Source organism: Perna viridis, chromosome 14, assembly GCF_037379345.1.
Source record: "Perna viridis isolate PV_CMFRI_1.1 ecotype Kerala chromosome 14, ASM3737934v1, whole genome shotgun sequence".
NCBI lineage: Eukaryota > Metazoa > Mollusca > Bivalvia > Mytilida > Mytilidae > Perna > Perna viridis.
This window is the reverse complement of record NC_142458.1, coordinates 1,437,950-1,460,627: the sequence shown is the minus strand read 5'-3', so window position 1 is coordinate 1,460,627 and position 22,678 is coordinate 1,437,950. Positions and strand designations below refer to the sequence as shown.

Genomic DNA, 22,678 nt, shown 5'->3' with positions numbered 1-22,678 from the left:
CATCATATGTTGTAGATGTAGTAGTACCTCCTGTAAAACAAATCAGAAGCATGACATCATTCACTGTAGATGTAGTAGTATCTCCTGTAAAACAAATCTACATTATGACATCATATGCTGTAGATGTAGTAGTACCTCCTGTAAAACAAATCAGTAGCATGACATCATTCACTGTAGATGTAGTAGTACCTCCTGTAAAACAAATCAGTAGCATGACATCATATGCTGTAGATGTAGTGGTACCTCCTGTAAAACAAATCAGTAGCATGACATCATATGTTGTAGATGTAGTAGTACCTCCTGTAAAACAAATCAGTGTTATGACATCATATGCTGTAGATGTAGTAGAACCTCCTGTAAAACAATCAGTAGCATGACATCATTCACTGTAGATGTAGTAGTATCTCCTGTAAAACAAATCTACATTATGACATCATATGTTGTAGATGTAGTAGTACCTCCTGTAAAACAAATCAGTGTTATGACATCATATGTTGTAGATGTAGTAGTACCTCCTGTAAAACAAATCTACATTATGACATCATATGCTGTAGATGTAGTAGTACCTCCTGTAAAACAAATCAGTGTTATGACATCATATGCTGTAGATGTAGTGGCATCTACTGTAAAACAAATCAGTAGCATGACATCATTCACTGTAGATGTAGTAGTATCTCCTGTAAAACAAATCTACATTATGACATCATATGTTGTAGATGTAGTAGTACCTCCTGTAAAACAAATCAGTGTTATGACATCATATGTTGTCGATGTAGTAGTACCTCCTGTAAAACAAATCAGTAGCATGACATCATATGTTGTAGACGTAATATCATCTGTAAAACAAATTATATGTTATAGACATAGAAGTGTCTCCTGTCAAACAAATCAGTTACATACAATAACATAACAAATCAGTAATCCAAACAAATAAAATAACAAATCTGATCCAAATAACTGGTAAAATATGTATCATAATGTACTAAAGGGTACCCTCAACAAAATCTGTATTGTCAGTTTCACCAAGCTGCTTGATGCCCTTAAGACTGATTTCGAATCTCATGATACATCAATCTTAAGCTACACTTGTATTTTGACAAAATATCAATTAGCTTTGGCAAGTAGTTGCAGAAAAAAAACAGTACCCTACTGTTGTAGCCGGACAGAAGTCAATGCGTTTGATCATAAAACCACAAAAAAAGATTTGCCCCCACCCTTCAGATGAATTAATGGCAGAGTCAATCTTATCTTAATAAATTCCCACAAGTAATTCAGTTTGAAATATAAGATAGGAGTTTCACTATGGCATCATGTGATAAAAAAAATAGTTCCATTCAATTCAATTCACCAGTCTTGACGAAGTTACAGACATGATCTTGAAAAGACATAAGAATTAGCATATGATCAGACGGACATTATGATTAAGTTTTCCTTATAGAAGGGTAATATATAAAACTAGACACGAGAGAAATAAAGAATTGGAGTCACTTTTTTTTCTTTTTTTTTATTTTATAGAAAAGGAGTTACCTGATGGAGGAAACAGTAAATCCCACTGTGCTGCATTGATGACCTTTGAATTTTTAAGTCTATTCAGCATTACCAAGTTATACATCAGAATAATTGTCAGATCTCCCGGAGGGAATCTCTGATCAAACAAATATCTGACCGCCTTTGGTGCCACCTTTACCACCAAGCTGACCAATCTGAGAAAATCCACCTCTTCTTCTGATACTGACATAATAAAAAGTGATGACTTTGCATGCTATAGCTTCAAAGATTGAACCTTATGTATATAATTTCACAAGAGGCTAATCTATCTCTTTGTCGACATGTCAACTTATCTACAACATTAAAGATAGTTTAAGTCCCTTTGTTGAAATGTGGCCTTATCTACAGTATTTTTAGTGTATCTTACTCACTTTAGTCGATATGACCCCTTATCTACCATGTCTATAGTATTTTCAGTTTGTCTCGTCTCTATTATTATACGTTTCCTTATCTACAGTATTTAAAGGTTGCCTTGTCTCTATTATCAGTATTTTGTGTCATCTACAGTATTGTTAAGATATTAAAATCCTTATTGCAGGTATTTCGTCTCATCTACAGTGTGGTTTGGTTGCTCAAGTCCCTATAACATATTATCTACAGTGTGGTTTGGTTGCTCAAGTCCCTATAACATATTATCTACAGTGTGGTTTGGTTGCTCAAGTCCCTATAACATATTATCTACAGTGTGGTTTGGTTGCTCAAGTCCCTATAACATATTATCTACAGTGTGGTTTGGTTTCTCAAGTCCCTATAAGATATTATCTACAGTGTGGTTTGGTTGCTCAAGTCCCTATAAGATATTATCTACAGTGTGGTTTGGTTTCTCAAGTCCCTATAAGATATTATCTACAGTGTGGTTTGTTTGCTCAAGTCCCTATAAGATATTATCTACAGTGTGGTTTGGTTTCTCAAGTCCCTATAAGATATTATCTACAGTGTGGTTTGGTTGCTCAAGTCCCTATAACATATTATCTACAGTGTGGTTTGGTTGCTCAAGTCCCTATAAGATATTATCTACAGTGTGGTTTGGTTGCTCAAGTCCCTATAACATATTATCTACAGTGTGGTTTGGTTGCTCAAGTCCCTATAAGATATTATCTACAGTATTTTAATGTTGTTTAAGTCCCTATTGTTTATGTTTCATCTCATCTACAATATAGTTCGGTTGTTAAAGTCCCTATTGTTGGCATTTCGTCTCATCTACAGAATTGTAAGATTTTTTTAGTCCCCTTTTTCGATATGTCAACTTGCCTACAGTATTTTCTGGTTGTCTTATCCCCATTGTCAATATGTCGACTTATCTATAGTATTTCAAGGTTATTTAAGTCCCTATGTCATTATAACATCTTATCTACAGTATTTTAATGTTGAGTTACCTACTGCCTTAAAGTTATTTTTCTTTCAAGTGCTATTTCCGATCTTAATCCTACCAGACTTAATTTTATTTTTCTCTCTTGTATGTATTAGTAATGTTGGTCTCTAATTTCTATGTTTGTCCTTATCCTAAAAATCCAGATGTTATTTTCGTACCTTGTGTCTATATATTGTTATTGATCACAGGTATCAAAATGTTGTGTACGTCTTGGAGAAAAAGTGTCTTTCATCCTAAGTGTCAAGATAATGCGTCTATTCTATATTTTTATCTGTCAAAAGAGTCTACATAATGTCTTTTCTATATGTTTTATATACAGATGTTGTTTAAGTCTCAATTATGTAGGTGTTACCATCGGGGATGTCAATTTGCTGAGGAAATGTATGTCAACCTAAAGCTAAATGCCACTATGTAATGTAAGAATTATATTGGGCAAATCAAGCCTAAATCCACTTAATATCAGAGAATAATCATCCCTTCATCATAGTCTTGAGTCTGTTGTCTATGTCCAAAGCATCCTTATTTTGTCCTTTTCCTAAGTAACTAACACTGCCTGATATCCTTGCAATAATGTGCTGTCTTGTCATTAGTGTTTTATTGTTTTGCCTCAAGTATGGTCTTTGTTACTTGTGATTTTGTTTGGTTGTTATCATAAGCCCACATGTCTGTATGTTACTTTCTGTCCTTTTTCATTGTGTCTGAACAATGTCTTGTAGCTAGAGCCTACTAGTTATCTAACTTCCAATGTCTATGCTTGGTTTTAATTTCTTGGGCTGTCTGTATCACTTGCATCTATATGTTGTCTTGTCTTAAGTGTTTATATGTTATTTTTGTCCATTGTGCCTAGTTATTGTCTTGTCCCAAGTGTTTATTTTTGTCTTTCGTTGTACATATTATCTTTCCCTCTAGGGTCTATATGGTGTATTATTCCAAAGTGAATAAATGTTGTGTAAGTTTCCAGTTTCCTACATGTTTTATTGTGCCTTTTGTCAATACACTGTCTTCGTCCCAAATATCTTTAAGTTACTTTCCTAACTTCATACGGTATCTTGTTCCTAATTTCTTTTTGTGTCCCTATATTGTTATGGTCCTAGGTGATTTTTGTATCTTGCATGAAAAAAATGACTGTTACTTATGACTGTGGTGTCCTTGTTCCGTGACTACCTGTGGTCATGAGTTAATATATAGCAGTCTTTATCCTACTAAGTGGCATCTTAGTGTCTAGTATCTGATGTCTATTTGTTATCTCAGTCCAAAGAGTCTGAATGTTGTTTTGGTACTTTTAGTACTGTATTTGTCTGAATATTGTCCTATTCCCTGATATATGTGTAACCTAAGTGTCTGAATCTGGTTTAGTGGCTGAACGTTGTTCACAAACAAAATGTCTGGATAAGATTTTATTCTCTCTTCAGTCTCCATATGTTGTCTTACTCCCTAGTGAACATATGTTGTCAAGTCTTGTGTGTCTAAATGTTCTCTTACTCCCCAGTGAACATGTGTTGCCAAGTTGAAGTCTCTAGATGTTGTCGTACTCCCTACTGTACACATGGTTACAAGTCTTAAATGTCTAGATGTTGTTTTACTCCATATTGTACTTATGTTACAAAGTTTTAAGTGTATTGATGTTGTATCTCTCCCTAGGGTACATGTGTCGTCTTACTCTGCAGTGTACTACATTCATATTTCAGAATTTCAGTTTAAATTGTTTTTTAGATTTCATATCATAAATATCATAAATGGACAATATGAAAACTATACTAGCGACATAAGGCCAAAGAACATATATTATTGTTGCTTTAATACAAATGTTTATACAGAAGCTGTAAACTTTAGCAATGAGTTGTTATTTTTTCCACTAAGTGACATTATTTCGATTTAAATGTTTAATGATTCATGATAAATATTTTGTTTACCTTTAATATGTTCCGGACTACTTTCATCCTTTCTATCTGGAAATAGAGAAATTTATACTGAATTAGAAGCGTTTCTAAGAGTCATGCAAATTCTATAATATGTGATACACCCTCAAAAGGCTACACATTATTATTGATGTTATTTAGCTGCATTATGGTTCTATGCATAATTATTTATTCCAACCTATCTGGATAATGTACGAACAAGGATTATATGAAAAGTCACCTATTTCTTTCTGTTTACTATAACATTTGAAACAAAATATCAAAAAAGACTTTCCAACAATGAATCACATTTTGCATGATCCTTATCTGGAATTATATATGAAATCATACATTTGTATCATAAATAAAAGGGTTGTTTAAAAGTAGCCACTTCAAATTCTAATGATGTAAAATCAAAAAAAAAAAAAAAAAAATTAATACAATCCTAAAATGTAGGTTTAAGAGGCATCTTAATGTATATTATAATCAGAAATTACTTTTCAAAAAGCAAATACACATGCTTTGCTATTATACTGTAAAATAAGGCTGTTTCCTAGTAAAAGTTTTCAAATTTGTAAAAACAAAATGGTTTCAATTGTTCTAAAAAAACATTACATTGTCAGAACTTAACAAAGCTTTAGTGCTATAATTTTAAAATGTTATCAGGTGATAAAGACCAGATACATCTAGTACATATTTCAATGTTTCCCAATAAATGTGGCATATTTTAGGGAGAGTTTTGAACAAAAACTGAGCAAAGTCAATGACATGTCACCACTTAGCTGGTTGGCAACACTATTTGGATTGTTTGTTTTGTTTGTTTGTTGGGGTTTAACGTCCGAGCAGCAATATTTCAGCTATATTCAGGCGATGAAAATGAAGTGGATGATAAAATGAACATGAAATGATTAAATGAAAAATGGGATTGGCCACAAGGATAATGGGGTTGACAAATTTTGATTGCCACTGGAAATAGGGAGTGGTGGGTAGGGTCGGGCAATTTAGCACCCTATGGTTCCTACTCCAGGAGAATACCACAGCTATTTCGATTTTATACATGTGACTATTAATTGGGAAAAAAAATTTCTGTTGTGTTTATTTTGTTTTAAATTTGCATTTAAAAGTTTTTCACAAGCTACTTAATTTTTTGTGGCTATTGCATAAATCCCAGTGGCAAAAAGAGTACACCCTTTTAAAAATCTCTGAATCCTCCACTATATCATGTAAATTCCTACATTAAAAAGGATAGTTTGTATCATCAATACATGTATTAAACTTATAAGACAACAACATTGCTACGTGTGTTCCCCGCCACAGCAAAAATTTAGAATTTAGTACATTGAATCATAAAACCAAAGAATGCTGTCCTACATAATCTGGTTTGCTACTATTCCCAAAACATGTCCCCACTTAGCAGATCAGCAAAACTATTCTATTTGGATTTCATAGATGTTATTTCAAACGGGATTTAACGAGTTTTGTTGTGTTTACATTATTACCAATTTCCATTGAAAGTGGCTCATAAGCTACTAAATTTGTTGTGCCCATTGCATAACACCCAGTGACAAAAATAAGCAAATAATAGCCGGAAACCCAGCTTGAACCCCTACCCCCACACACTTGTAAAGATATCTAAGTCTGCTGCTGAATCTGTACATAAAAGGAATGTACTGTAGCATCAATATTAAATTTAAAGATAATAAAGACCTTCAAAGAGCGCAGCATGGCACAATAAGTGATCGAACCCTGAACAAGTGTGGACAGAGAAGCAGCTTTTGTCACACTCAGGCATGGGGACTTATATGTACAAATCATTATGGACACAAAATTTGAAATTCAGATAAAATTATATTAAAAATCAGACCAAAAATTAAAGAAGTCCAATTCTGAGGCATGGCCACTTTGAACTCTAATACAAATGTACCTGTAACTAAAAAAAAGTAAGAAATGTCTGAAATCAGATTACAAACTGAAGGTAGGAATTTTATACTGAATCCAATAATAAAAATGTTCAAAAATTAGCCAAAAAAATTGAAGAAAGTAACCTTTTGGGGGCATTGCCTAATTTTGTTCCCTTTAACACTTATAGGTGTATAAAAAGTGTACTCTGTCAAAGAAAAAAAATAAAGCAGAATTTCAAAAGGAACATATTGACGTGTGAATCATAAGTTCGAAAAGTAACAAAAAAGGAAAATTTAAAGATAAATCAATTATAGGTAATGGTTCAAGTGGAAATTGTCTAAACTGAACCCTGAATAATTTAAAAAAAAAACCTGTTTAAGTCCCTTTCTATCGACCAAACAACTTCCTTAACTGAATCAATTTTTGAAGTCCAAAATGGGTTTGATTTAGACATATTTAACTGTATTAATAATCCATCGCAGTGAAAAGAAATTAAAATGTAATGACACGCTGAACACATTACCCCTTAACAGAATTTGGCTAAACCTAACGGATTTGGAAATCTATGCAAAAAAATGCTTTCTGAAGCATATGTTATATTTTTAGTAACAGATTATATTTTTGGTGTACCAAAAATCCCCAGACCAGTTCTATGTAGAATAACCTAAGGAACATCCATGCCAAGTTTGAGTATTAATGGTCCAGTAGTGTCAGAGGGAACGATTTCCAAAAGTGACAACTAAAAACAAAGGGCAAAAAGGGCAATAATAAATGCCCATTGATGGCAATTGTAAATTTTTCGGGGTGTAGCCCTTTTGACCCTGTAACTTGAAAACTGATCCAAAAAACATCAAATCTGTTTATACATTTGTTTACTTGAGTTAAAACTCAGTACTTTCAGTTTGTTGATTAAAGTGTTTGAAGCTTGATAAATGTATGCCTTTTACCTAATTTAGATTTAACTGTAAGTTAACAAATTATGCCTCCTGTTATGTCTATTTGAGATTTATTATTGATACTCGTTTATAACGTCAATTTTAGATTTTGTCCACACACTTTTGGCATTTCTGCTCAGAGGGTATTACAGCAAAAGTAAACAAAAATCAAAAGCGGGCTAAATGCTTTATTTACATCAACAAACATTTATCTTGTGAAAATTTATTAGAAAAATCAATGTTACGATCATTGAAAATAAGGTGCTATAGAACGACAAAAGAAGCGTATGAAAATCATTACAGCTAACTGAAAAAGGCTAGTTCCAATTTCAACACCAATTAATGTAGGCTAGTGAGTACTTTAAATAACTCTCTAGGTAGAAATCTGCCCTTTAGATGTTCTGAAGTATTTAATATAAGTAGGACACATTGGTATAATGTATGGCAAATTTCTACCTAGAAAGCTATTGAAACTATTCAGTAGCCTTCCTAAATTTGTACTGAAATTAGAACTGGTCTATTTCAACTAGCTGTTATAAGGACAATCCTTCATATTTACAAGATCCTGTAACTATTGAAAATGATTCCTATAACTACAGGTACACCAGCACAGTAGACATACCCAGAGTACAAACTACCAAGTATGGTCTTAAATCTATTAGGTATTCAGCCATTAAGATTGGGAAGAGTCTCCCAAATGAGCTGAGGAATCAATCTAATCTGAACCAGCTCAAGACTCTCATTAATACAAGGACAGGTCCATCCTGTTCATTTGTTAACTGTAAATCTTCGATGAATATCATATGGAGTCTGCTTTTTCTGTTTTCTATGCTTTTATATTTATGCATGTGCTGTTTTCAGATTTGTAGTACCTTTTTTATGCTTAGTCTTACTTAATTTGCTTATTGATTATAGCTTATTTTGTACTGTGCCACTGATTTAAATTATGTATGTCTGCATGGTTATATGTTCCAATATTAATATATTGTGCATCTATTTATCTTGTGTATATAAGTCGTTATAAAAGCTCATGAGAATATGAAACAGGACTATAAATAACTATCAAAATTACTTAGAAAAGTTCAATATTTTCAATTATATTTACGTGTATATTTCTTATTGTAACTAAATATAAGTAATATATTCATCATAGGACTTACCTGCTGTTTTTGATGACAACAATATCACTTCAACTTCCACTGTATTATATATGCTGGTATCAAGCTGGGTTATCTCGACAAACTTTCTGAGAAACTTTTCAATTATTTCATCAGAAACACCATTCCTATCGTCAGGAATTTTTAGGGTAGTTGAGGTTACAACAATAATTGATCCTTCATATATAAACTCAATATTGAAGTCAATTATTTTTGAAAGAAGATTTAACTTCTCTTTTACATACTCTACATTCCAGTTGGAAAGATTTTTGAATTTCCATGCAACATAACATTTTCCAGGACCTACATCTAGAAGAAACATAGATAAATAAATAATATTGTTTACATACTATTATGCGACTCATAGGAGACTGCATTGCTATGTTTAAAAACAATCTAAAAATGCAAAGTTGTCCCGCTCTTAAAAAAATGGACACTACTTCCACCAAGTACGTTTTGTTTATTAAGCAGATGAAGCTTTTCCTACCAATGAAAACATATCAAGCCCCCTAGCGTTCAGTGGAGTTATTCATTCTATGTTGTATGAGTGTATGTTTTTTTGGTAGAATTGTATTGCCTATGCCTGATTTCTTGTTTAAATTTTTTGTAAATAATGTTTCTTTTTCTTTGTTTGATTCCTGTTACCTTCTATTTCATCTTTAAATACTCATAATTCATGTTTTGTTTAGCTTGGCTGTTTGAAACTAGACATTATCCAAAACAGGACTAAGACTGGCAGCCTGTTGAACCTGGTATATTTGGGGATCAATGTGGACACACGATTCATATTTGACATAATTTTTTTACGTGGATAGACTAAGCACTTTTTACACACAACTTTGCAGCTATTTCTAAAACACCCAACTCCAAGCCAAAGTCGGTACTATTTTTGTTGTTGTGGAAAGAGTAATCAAGGGAACCAAGGTTATAGCATTAATCAAAGAGTAATGAAGGGAACCAAGGTTATAGCATTAATCAAAGAGTAATGAAGGGAACCAAGGTTATAGCATTAATCAAAGACTAATCAAGGGAACCAAGGTTATAGCATTAATCAAAGAGTAATGAAGGGAACCAAGGTTATAGCATTAATCAAAGACTAATCAAGGGAACCAAGGTTATAGCATTAATCAAAGAGTAATGAAGGGAACCAATGTTATAGTGGTAATCAAAGTGTAATCAAGGGAACCAAGGTTATAGTGGTAATCAAAGAGTAATGAAGGGAATCAAGGTTATAGTGGTAATCAAAGAGTAATGAAGGGAACCAAGGTTATAGCGGTAATCAAAAGAAGGTAATTCAGGGACAAAGACTAGACATGGAAAACAGACAACACAATGACAGAATATGAAAGCAAGTTTACCTCAAACATTAACTCCTGACAATATGCACATCGCAATATGGTAATCTAACACTCAAACAGAGTTTCATTACAATCCTGTTTTTTTTCTACAATATATCTACAGTAGTATGCACATATGTGGTTATATTACATCCCACAAAGTTTCATAACAATGCTGCAAGCTGCTTAGAAAATAATGCGGACAGACAAACAGACAGGGTGAAACCAAAATACCCCCAAACTTTGTTTGCGGTGGTATAAAAAAACAATACCATCTGGTCTCGCTAAGGACTCAGGGATGTATTTCTTTGATAAAAAGTCATTTTTATTATGCAATGAATGTATACCGGGATCATACAAATATCAACAATGTTGACAAAACGTACCTTAATCCTAATTATTTAAGTCTAAAAGGTGTACCAAAGGTAATTTTCTCTTATACATACATGTACAAGCATTAATGTTCATTTATATTTAATCAAGTCTTTTATTGACCTCATTTGCCTATTTCATATTTACCTCCCATATTTGAGTCCATTCCGCCAACAGCACCAAGAGGCTCCAAATCCTCCTCCTTCACTTCTTTTTTCGTAATTTTGAAGTTTATTTCGTCTTTAAAAAAGAAAGAAATCATATTTTTTTTAAATATTTGTATACACATAATAATGTCAAAATGTGTATCATTGGATTTGAATTAATCTGTGACTTTACATGGGTATAATTCTGTTTTCATGTACATGCATATGCTGGTATTCTATGATTTGTTCTTAAATGACTAATACGAAAGTAAATGAAATGTTTAATTTTGAAGAAATAGCCATGATAAAGATATGAAATTTCAATCTATATTACATAAAAATAAATTGACGCTTATAATGAAAGTTTGACCAGAAATAGTAAGTACTTTATTTGTTTGTTTGTTGGGGTTTAACGTCCGAGCAGCAATATTTCAGCTATATTCAGACGATGAACATGAAATCGATGATAAAATGAACATGAAATGATGATGAAATGAAAAATGGGATGGGACACAAGGACAATGGGGTCGATAAATTTTGATTGCCACTGGAAATAGGGGGAGGTGGGTAAGGTCGGGCAATTTAGCCTCCTGTGGCGGAGCCCTATGGTTCCTACTCCCGGAGAATACCACAGTAGGGTTCTTTAACGTGCAAGTAACGTAGCATCGTTCCCAACATGGTGCACCACTATGGTTTGCGGTCAGGTTTCACGTATTATAGCCTAACAACCCTAGCATGTAACACGCCAGGGGTACACCATTCCACCACCAGGGGGACACAACCCAGTTGCTCTGCGGACAAAGCACCCTAGCCCCCAGCTAGGGTTCTGAGCACTATTTAGAATGTGATTTTTATTTCTTATATATATTTATATAAAATACAAATAGGAATGATGAATTAAAACAAACAGAAGTCCTGTTCAATTTAATCTTTGAAATGCAATGCAATAATACTGCGACTTACATGTATCATTAGGTACTGAGATACCTTTCTTAAAAAAAAAACTTTTTCCTGTGAATCGTCGGAGTAACTTTTTCCCTTATACATGTACATTGTTTTAGGATAATTTAGTATAATGCGGACAAATTGGACCAGAATGATGTCGTATCCTCCATGGAGTCTGAGTTGCTTATGTAGTTTTGTTATTTTGTACATTTTATTTTGGATATATTATGTTCATTTTTGTGTGTGTCTATTTTCCATGTCTAGTCTTTGTCCCTGAATTACTTTCTTTTGATTTCCACTAGATACTTGGTTCCCTTGATTACTCTTTCATGAACATAAAATTACATCATTCAAAAATGTGTAAACTATTTAGACTGGAATATTAATAGTATAACGTGTATTGAAAGTAAAGCATATGAGTGATGTTCTAAAATTATGAACATAATGACAACTGTCAGACCACATAGCATCAAGTTTGGTCAGTTTTATTTTTTTTTAACTGATTCATTTTATTTATTGTGCTGCATCAATTAAGAGAAGTTGGTGCTTATATCAATGAGTTTTAATTTGCGCTAGAATCTTGGTTCCATTGATTACAGTATGTTGATACAGTATGTTGATACAGTATGTTGATTGAAGTCAAAATGGGGTTCTTCTCCAATATCAATACCTATTTGGATTCCACATCCTTCCAGGTTGGTTACAATGTTCTAAAGAAAAAAAAATGTTAGAAATGAAATTATCATTAATTAATTAATAAATTACAACATATGGCATATGACTGCACAGATAACATTTTAGTTGCAGATAAAACTGACAAGTTACAATAATCTTCCACTTATAATATTCCTGTATTCTAAATCTTGTTTCTTTTCAAAGAGGTAAATGCATCATCACTGTTAATTTTATATATATCCTATTGTGATTTAGAATTTTGTTTTGTGCAAGTTGTTCTTGTACAAGGTAAATGTAGCCAAATTAAAGATATAACTGATGTGAAGTTGTAAATGCAACAAGCGACTGAAAATTGAGAAGATGAAATTGGGAAGGTGTATAATGTAGATGACATTTTATACTATCTTATAATCTATCAAACTTGCTTTGTCCTAAAAGCGTGAAAAATGTTGTGTATCAACTTGATTTGATACGGTGCACCATTTTAGCAGAAAAGTTTCTCATACTTCTCAAAACAGATTTGTACAACAGTAACATGTAAGTTTTGGATATCTATTACACAACTTTCACTTATATCTTCATTCAAAAAAAAAAGGTCAATTTAATATGGGTTTCCGTCAAGTTTTTGTTATACCAGTATGTATAAATCACTTAGTTCACAGTTCTTTTATGGGAAAACAACAACAAACAGAGAATAATTTTATCTAAATGATGTTTATGTTCATGTTTTTTTCAAAGATTTTTATTACAGGAAAACATTTGTCATTTATGCACATCGTCTAAATGCAATTCCTCAACAAAAGTAATCAAAATGATAATAAATACTAAAGTTTTATTATAATATTTCCAACGCTGTATTGAGTTCGCTTTGACATCATGTGACATACATGATAGTTAACCATGGCAACCTATACTGATGTAGCTTACGATCTCGCATTTCATTGGATAAATGTGGTAGCAACTGTGAAATTAAAGGCTCATAGATGTCAGGAATATTTTCAATCACTTTTATATATTGAAATAATCTTACATACAATGTATATTGAATATTTGGAAATGGTTTATTTGATGAACCAAACAAATAATTGATATATGAAAATCACACAGTTTTGATCAGTTTTGGGTATTAAAAAGCGAGAATACACATTGGCTAACTTTTTTTAAAGAGAGTACTGGTTGTTTTCCCACTTTAGATAAGATTATATTGCAGTAAGGTTCTAATAGCTCTAAAGAGCCTAAATTGCTCACCTGGGGAAAAAGTCTATATCTTTCTATGCTGGTTTCTACTGTTCTATTGTCACAAGAATCATTTGATCAGTACAAAGCATCTAATTAAAATAAAGCTTTGATATGGCCATCAACTTGTGTTGACACAATGTGATTTCAGCCCAGTGCTCTAATTGTCAAAGTGTCAGACAGTTAAACAGCAGGGGTAACTATGACTCTCTTAGTCACTCAATCCGCCATCTAACTAGCTAACAAACTTGATTGCACTGGAGAATCGGGTTAGTAGCCCACTCCCAGGAAAAAGGCTAACTTAACAACTGACCGCTTATACCATGTCAAGTAGTAAATTAGAATCAAAATTGAGAGTCAAAATCGAACATAATGCACACTATGAGCGAAAAACAATCACAGCTAGCCCTGTAAATACAAAGAGAGACCAACTGCGCTGACGGCAGAGGCTAAGCGCAAATGTGACAGAGAGGCCAGATTACACTGCATGATTGGCAACTCCAGTCGACAGAACAGATAATGTTTGGCGTCATTCCAAAGAAAGTCAGTAGAATCTTTGTCACTGGTAAAACCTGTGTTTTTTCATGGTAGGGTCAAAAGCTCCGATTCCAGCTTGAGCTTTAAAAAACTCTAAAAGCTTTGGATAGCATGAAAGACATTGCCATCTCAACCTGAGGAATCAGAAAAGAACATCTGCAGTACAAGCGGATACGGAGAAGAAACAGGCAAAAAGGCTCGAAGAGAGCATCGCTAAAGCAGGGGCTGCCTCAACCACTAACCCTCAATGAGTACCAAGGCTACATCAGTTTTCAAAGACCCCGATGTAGCAAAAACATTGTCTACTATACATGACAAACATGTTGTCGTACCAGCAGACAAAGCCCAAAACAACATTGTTTTTGTCTGCAAAACGTTTTATATCCAATGTTTATTATCAGAGGTAGACGTAGAAAATAATAGCAGTGATAAGACCTACACTGCTACCATTTTCTCCAAAGAAGAGATTGTGGAAAACCATAAATCTGTGCTATCCTCTTTTGGTCTCTCTACCAAGGACGATGATTGTGATTTACTGTCTATGTACTGGATTCCTAAACTTCACAAGAATCCATACAAACAACGTTTCATAGCTGGATCTGCAAAATGTACCACCAAACCTCTTTCAAAACTTTTAACTTCTATACTCACAACTGTCAAAGAGGGTCTACAGTCCTACCACAACACTTGTTACTCCCGTAGTGGTATTAATTCAATGTGGATCCTGAAAAATTCAAAAGATCTTTTGGAGACAATCAGTTCAAGACTATTATCTGAATATAATAGCATTAAAACCTATGATTTTTCAACACTGTATACTTCTATTCCCCATATTCAGTTAAAATCACGACTTAAAAACATTATACATCGTTGTTTTTACAAAAAAGATGGTACTCCTAGATACAAATATATAGTTCTTGGTAGAGATTCCTCATACTTTGTAAGAAATAATTCCAAATCATCTTCCAAATATACAGAGGAAGATGTTTACAAAGTGCTGGAATTTTTAATCGACAACATATTTGTCCAGTGTGGTGGACGTGTTTTTCAACAAACGGTCATATCTTGACCTACACTTAGGAATCGATGGTAAAGGAAAACTATTGACCAAACTTTACGACAAATGTGATGACTTTTCATTCAGAATTGTCAACTTTCCTTTCATCTGTGGCAACATTCCTTCGGTTCCTGCGTATGGAGTGTTCATATCACAACTCATACGTTATGCCAGAGCTTGCCGAAACTACGCAGACTTTTTGTATCGCACTAGAACTCTAACAGTTAGGCTTCTGGAACAAGGTTATGTTGCTACAAGATTGAAGTCATCACTACAGAAGTTTTATGGTCGTCATCATGAACTCGTGGATCGTTATGGCGTATCCATCAGCACCATGAAAACTGATTTATTCAACGGGTCATAGTTTTCCTTTCCTCGTTTGTCTACCCCGGACTTGACTTTTTATGAGCAACTCGACGGGTGTTTCTAGAAAAGCAGAGGACGCTTACCCTACCGGTGCACCTGGTCCATGCTCCCAGTTTTTAGTGGAGTCCGAGTTGCTCATTTACTTTTGTTACTTTGTATGTATGATTTTAGTTACTTTATGTTCTTTGTTGTGTATGTCTGTTTTCCATGTCTGGTCTTTGTCCCTGGATTACATTCTTTTGATTACCGCTATAATCTTGGTTTCCTTGATTACTCCTCCATAGGGGAAAAAGTGGACAGAAGAGGAAGTGGACCTCCTAATGGAACTATGTGTGCGGTTCCAATGCGAAAAGCACATCAACATCAAATTAGACAAGATGCTCAAGACAAAGACCCAAAAACAGTCTCCAAAAGGAGCGATATAACGAGAAAAGGCTCTAAAAGTGCTAAACCAGCTGGGCCAAACGCCACAAATCTCCAAATGTTTAAGTACATGTAGTCGATAACAGTGAACTCCTACAAACGCTTAAGGTCTCAGTACAGAGACAGGATGAGAATGAAGTGGTAAAGATGAGCGCTGAGCTGCTAGGAACACTACATTTCGACGAATATGAGTAAATCCCATGCTGAACTAATTGCCCTGATCCAACAGTGTTGCACTAAGCCGGCAAAGGAGAAAGGGCCATGGAAAGGGGACCCCTCTGGGGAAAAAGCGACTTAAAGTTGCAGGAAGGCCAAACCAACTGAATTCAGACGGGTGCAACAATTCTTTTATAATAAGAGAAAGCAGTAAACGATTGAAATCCTCGACCAGAAAGTCAAAGCGACAAAATCTGATATCGAACCGGAAAAGGTACATTCCACCTACTTGGGTACGTTTGATGGCGAATCACAGGTCGACCGTTCCGCATACGCCATACAAAAGCAGGCTAATAACATCTGCCTAGTGTCGCCTATTTCGGCATAGGAAGTCAAAAAGCAATAGCTGGAGCTGAAAAGGATTCCACTGCTGGCCCTGGTGGCACAGCATTGGCATCAAACCTCTTCAAAGTTTGGCTTGAACAGCAGGCAGTACCACAGCGGATAAAGGAAAACTGAAGCATACTCCTGCCACAGTGGTCTACGTTTGCTTACCATATCTATTGTACTGCTTCGTCTACCCTAACATTCGGCAAAAAAGGGAGACGGTGCAATTCCACAAAATGCGCTTCAATGTGGTTCCATCCCTGCACCAAGTTACAGTGAGAACAGTTTCTTGTTGCAACGGGCCATAATTCATGCAAAAAGTTCACACAAACCCCTCAGTGTAGCATTACTAAACTTGGCAAAGGCTTTTGATACTTGTTCCATAAACATTTAGTAGCAGGTCTAGGTGCTGGACCTCTATTTTAATGCCAAGACCAACTTCACAGGTAATAGAGGCAACACTGAACCCATCCCAATGACACGAGGGTTCAAGCAAGGTGATCTCTTGTCACCCCTGCTATTCAATCAAGAAATGGATCCTATTAGAGGCAATCAGTCATTAGGAAAATGGTTACCACTGAGAGGACGGTACCGAACTCCAACATGAAACTCTATGTTACACTGATAACAACGCCCTCCTAACGGAGAGCCCTGACAAAATGCAGAAAAACCTCAATATTGTCCAGGTATTCTGTGAGGCGACATGCATGAAACTCAATGAAAATAAGTCAGCTTGCTATGACATCTTGCCTGGTCCTAAGAGTAGCTTCGTGGTCAAAATACCTAGGTGTAACAGTCACAGCTTGGAAAGGCACGCACAAGCAAGATTTGCAAACTTGCACAATAGTGTGAAAAAATAGGGAACCGTCTCCTTAAGTTGAGGCAAAAGCTTGTGATACTCCAATAGTATACAATCGCAAATGGATTACCCAGACTGCACATTACTCAAACTCAATAGGACGGTTAGAAAGCATGTAACGGAATGGCTCCATCTGCGTCTAGGAATCTCTGACCATGTGTTCTACGTATACACAGATAGAGCTCACAATGGGCTTGGTCTTACTCGTTTCTGCAGGGATGTGTCCTGTAGCAGAATTAATATTAAGCAATTGATTCTACACTCCAGAGACGAAAGCATGATGATTTTTGCCAAAGCCATTGGATTGAGCAAAGAAACCAGTCTATCAAGATCAAGTGCAGGCGGTGTTGCCATAGATGTCACAGCGGTACGAGTTCGAGTCCTGCGGAGGAAACGACCAAAAATTTGCATCGCAAATTTGACATTTCTAACATCGTTGGGAATTTTTCAGACCTTTCTATAAGTTTACGTTATCTTCCCTGTATCAATTTGATCCGATGGAGCAGAATAGAGTCGTTACATTCTGAGACGTTTTATATATATATATATATATATATATATAGATCGCTACCAGGAACTAGGCGTTTCAAAGAAATAAACATTGAAAGTTAATACTAACATGTCCAATGTCTTAATTTATTTCATTGGCAAAGGTCTGTCTAGACAATCTACACAAGCATACGTACATTATTCCTGTTACAATTCAGCTGAATCAAAAGTTGTAAAGACATTTGAGAAGATCACTTTACATTAACCTCATGTTAATTGGGCATATATTTGGAAAGATAAAAAATCCATACTTCAGTTCTATGCAGAGTATCGCAAGAAACATTCATGCCAAGTTTTATTTTAATTGGTCAAGTATTATCAGGGGAGTATCTTTTTTAATGTAATAACATTACAAAATAGCCAAAAAACGTTGAAAAGGGCAATAACTCCATTATAACTTAACAAATTTACATAAAAATTTGACTACAGAGAAATTTCGTGATTCTGAGCACTTTAGCCCCATGTTAGAATTTTGCTAAACTTAACGGTTTTGGAAATATATGCAAAAAACTTCTATCTAACGCTCATGTTCGATCTTTAGTAACATCAGCCATGTTTTTCAACAAATCAAAAATCACCATAACTATTCCATGCAGGACACCCAAAGAAACATTCATATTAAGTTTGGTTCCAATTGATCAAGTTGTGTCAAGGAGAAGCATTTTGAAAGAAATAACATTAAACATAGCAAAATGTCAAAAAAGAACAATAACTTCAAAATGGTGCAGCAGAGTACAACGAAAATTTGACCACCTTTTCCCCTTCAAAATTTAGCTTTACCAAAAGTTTATGGAGATATATGCGAAAAACTACTGTTTGACCCTTATGTTCTATTTTAAGCAACAGTAGCCATCTTTGCTACAAATAAAAAATCCCATCAGTTCAATGCAGGATACACCAAAGAACATTCATACCAAGTTTGGTTCCAATTAGTCAAGTAATGTCAGAGGAAAAGATTTTTTAAAAATAGCAAAAAAACGTCATAAAAAGGAAGCAACTCCAACATGGCGTAACAGATTAAAAAAAAAATTGACCATAGATAGATCCTGCCATGTTAAACACTTTTACATGTATCTCATCAATTTTGCTAAACATAACAGTTTTGGAGATATATATGAACTACTGTTTGCCCCCTATGTTCTATTTTTAGCAACGGTTGCCAGATTTTTCCACAGATCAAAATCCCCCACATCAGCTCTATGCAGAATACACTAAGGAACATTCTTACCAAGTTTTGTTCCAGTTAGTCAAGCAGCGTTGGAGGAGAAGAGTTTGGAAAAATTTTGACAGATCTACAATTCCCACATCAGTTCTATGCAGAATACCCTAAGGAACATTTATACCAAATTTTGTTCCAGTTTGTCAAGTAGTGTCAGAGGAAAAGTGTTTGGAAAAATTGTTAACGACGACGACGGCGGACGCCAAGGGAATGCGATAGCTCACATGGCCTTCCGCCAGGTAAGCTAAAAAAACGACAAAATATTTTTGATGGGTCATAACTCCAATTTTTGGGCGAGGAATAATTTTGACAATTTTGGCATAGGTCCGTCTTTTGATGTTGAACAACATTAAACTGGCCATGTAGTTTCAGAGAAAAAGATGTTTCAAGAAAGTTAATGACAATGGACGACGACAGCCAAAACGCGATGGTAATATTAACTCACATGGCCTTTAGCGAGGTGAGCTAAAAAATATACTTTTTGGGTGTTACCCAACTTTGACCTCCTATAACTAGAAAACGGTCTAAATCAAACAAAACTCTGTTTACCAGAGCTGAATAAGGAACACAATCAAAAAAGAATAAATAAGAAAAAAAAAACAAACATTCTACATGGATTTTAATAAAATACCTATTTTTCCTATTTTTTACCCTTTTTTTAGGGTGGGGGCCACAAAGTCCAAATTGAACATGAACCTTTCTCTAATAGTCAGCAAAATCATATCCAAATTTCAAAACAATTAGTCAATTTCAACTAAAGTTGCACATAAATAAAGTGTCCCCAGGTATAATATTATACAAACGCAATTTTTTAGTGGTCGTATACAAAATAACGACTGAGATCTGGATGAAGCTAAAACATAAGTTAAAGAGAAGAATGCAAAATCTGATAAAGAGAAATGAAAACAGACTTTAAAAGCCCAATGGGTTATTACCGTTTCTCTTTGGTTAAACCACAAGTCATGGGCTAGTGCATGGATCTTTAGTGTTAGTTAATTTTCATATCTTAAAAGCCCTGGTCTAATAGATGCATCTAGAAAATCTTACTTACCCTATACACTTCATCTCCAACAGCCTTAGAAAAGGCTTGTAACTTATTGTACTCATTCTTTAATTTGTCAATTCTTCTTCTCACTAGTTCCCGATTTATATCCCCTGTAGTACTGGCAATGTTAAGAGTTGATTCTGTAAGTTTATTCCAGAGTGCCTCTTTGTCCAACTCTAAACGGGAACTTTCATTTCCCAAATGGTATATTGTGTTTCTGACATTTCTGATGTTTTCTAAATCGCTTGGATGTCCAGGAAGAGACATATGCATAGAACAACCTTCTGTAAACAGAGTACATATGATTCCAATATCAAGATCGAGAGGAGATGTTGATTGATTTTGCCTATAAATACACAAGCATTGAGTTTTAATTCCATTCTTCATCACTACACCACATCCCTCTTCATCTTTTTTTTCATAAAGAAGACAAAATTGTGCTTTGGTTAGGCTGGAATATTTGAATCTTGCCTCACATAAAGAGATGCAACATGGCTTCCAGTCACATAAGTGATATAATTTATGTAGATTTCGTTCTAAGAACACTGTGAATGATTCTCCACCAAGTATTTTCGATTCAAAGTAATTGAAGACAATGTCCATTGCAATATTCTCATATAGTTCCACTAACTTTTTCCTGTCCAGGTCCTGACAAGTTTTAAAGTTCGATGCCATCTAATAAAATAGAATGATAGGACTATGATAATTGCAATTAAAGAACCTTTAATAGAGAGTGCACTCACATACCCCACGTTTCCCAATGTTGGATACTCAAGTAAATTTGTTCGTAAGAGAAAAACATGCAGGAGGCCCCCAATGAAAAATGGAAAGAGTATTTTTTAGGCTTTAGACCTTTATCTTCTTACTTACTAAATTCTGTTACTCAATGATAGTTTCAAACTCCAGACTGTTTTCTTTGAGTTGTAATTAATCCAAAGTAAATATCATCGTAGCAGTACAAAACGTCCACTTGACCTATAATTTATTATGGTGTAATCATATACCAAAAATCATGTCATAATCTGCTAGCGTTTAGAATAAAAAGTAAAAAAAACGGTAATTTCTGTAAATTAAGCTAAGTTCAAGGCCTGTAATTTTAGTAAAAATCATCGGCGCGGAACCAACTGCATACTTGTCCCGTAACTTATCTTGGTGAATTTATATACCCAAAATCGTGTGAATATTTGCAAACATTAAGAAAAAAAGTCCGGAAAACTGTTATTTCTGTGAATTAAACTAAGTTCAAGGCCCATAATTTCAGTAAAAATCATAGGAGTGAAACAAAGTTAAACTTCAACTGTAACTTATCATGGTAAACTTGTAAACCAAAAATCATGTCAATATCTGCAATCATTTAGACAAAAAGTCTGGAAAACTGAAGATGGACTGACAGACTCACGGACGGGTCAAAAACATTATACCCTTCGCAACTTTGTTGCGTGGGGTATAATAACTCCAACATGGTTTATCAGATCATAATGAAAATTTCAGAGGGAAAATGATGGGTAACTCGGCAGTTGTTTCTAGAAAAGCAGAGGATGCTTACCCTGCACCTGGTCCATGCTCCCAGTTTTTAGTGGAGTCCGAGTTGCTCATTAGCTTTTGTTACTTTGTATGATTTTAGTTACTTTATGTTCTTTGTTGTGTATGTCTGTTTTCCATGTCTGTTTTTTGTCCCTACATTCTTTTGATTACTGGCAGCCATGTTTTTCCATTTTTTTTTTCACATATAACTAAATTTCAAATTTTGAGCTACATGTATATTGTTTCAAAATCAGTTGTTATGTCAATTTATAATTGAACTTTAAGTCCCTATGCTTAAGTCTGCAAAAATTAATATTGTGTAAACATTTGCCCCATGTGAATACAGCTCAACTTACAGTGGTCATATCATGCTGCACTCTGCGAAGCTCCTAATTCATATTTAAAAGATCCTTTACACTAGCTTTTGTTTAGTGGACTTGGTTTTTAGCTGGGTACCAATAATTTCCAGTAGAATCTTGAGAAAATGGACATAGACAAGAAAGATGTTCAAATCCATTTAATGGATGCAGATTTTCTAAGTTTTATGCATGGACAATTGAACAGATTAGGTTTCAAATAACGGTTGACTGTTTTGTCAAAAAAAACCTCAAAATCTTAGAAAAAAACAGTTAAGCTTTTGGTGTAGCAAGTAAAACTGAAAGCTGGTAACTTTGGAAAAATCAGCAAAGCTGAACAAAATGTAAACTTCATCTGTAACTCATCAAAAGTCCAGGCTATTACTTAATAGCGTAATATTACATTATCATGTAATATAGTTTATTTCTTAACTCGGTTAGAGTTAACTCCCTTTTAACTGTTCCATTTATATTACAGAAAATTGTAATGTTGCCACTGTATAATCATAGTTATCTCCCACTTTACTATTTTTCTAAATTTCATAGCATATCTTAATTAATCTATACATTTCATTTTATACTTTGACCTGCACAATATTGCCAATAATATCTCTAGACATTTCTGGGGAAAGTTAAGGATTTTTGTGATGTGATTCGTTTTATGACGCCAATGGCCC

At 34.4% G+C, this 22,678-nt stretch overlaps 1 protein-coding gene across 10 annotated transcripts in view; it reads right to left on the bottom strand.

Annotated features, from left to right (window-relative positions):
• LOC148597692 (uncharacterized) overlaps positions 1-22,678 on the bottom strand; it is a 50,309-nt gene that overhangs the window by 18,540 nt on the left and 9,091 nt on the right. For 6 of the 10 annotated variants that reach the window (XM_088562280.1, XM_088562278.1, XM_088562279.1 and 3 more), the window contains exons 2-7: positions 20,128-20,796; positions 12,283-12,322; positions 10,669-10,761; positions 8,816-9,121; positions 4,834-4,869; positions 1,528-1,731 (exon numbers count right to left, since the gene is read on the bottom strand). In XM_088562280.1, the coding sequence (XP_088418406.1) occupies positions 1,528-1,731; positions 4,834-4,869; positions 8,816-9,121; positions 10,669-10,761; positions 12,283-12,322; positions 20,128-20,796 (1,348 nt within the window). Of the gene's footprint in view, positions 1-1,527; positions 1,732-4,833; positions 4,870-8,815; positions 9,122-10,668; positions 10,762-12,282; positions 12,323-20,127; positions 20,797-20,991; positions 21,080-22,001; positions 22,141-22,678 lie in introns of those variants that run through there. The other 4 variants (XM_088562284.1, XM_088562283.1, XM_088562276.1 and 1 more) reach the window with 3 other exon arrangements.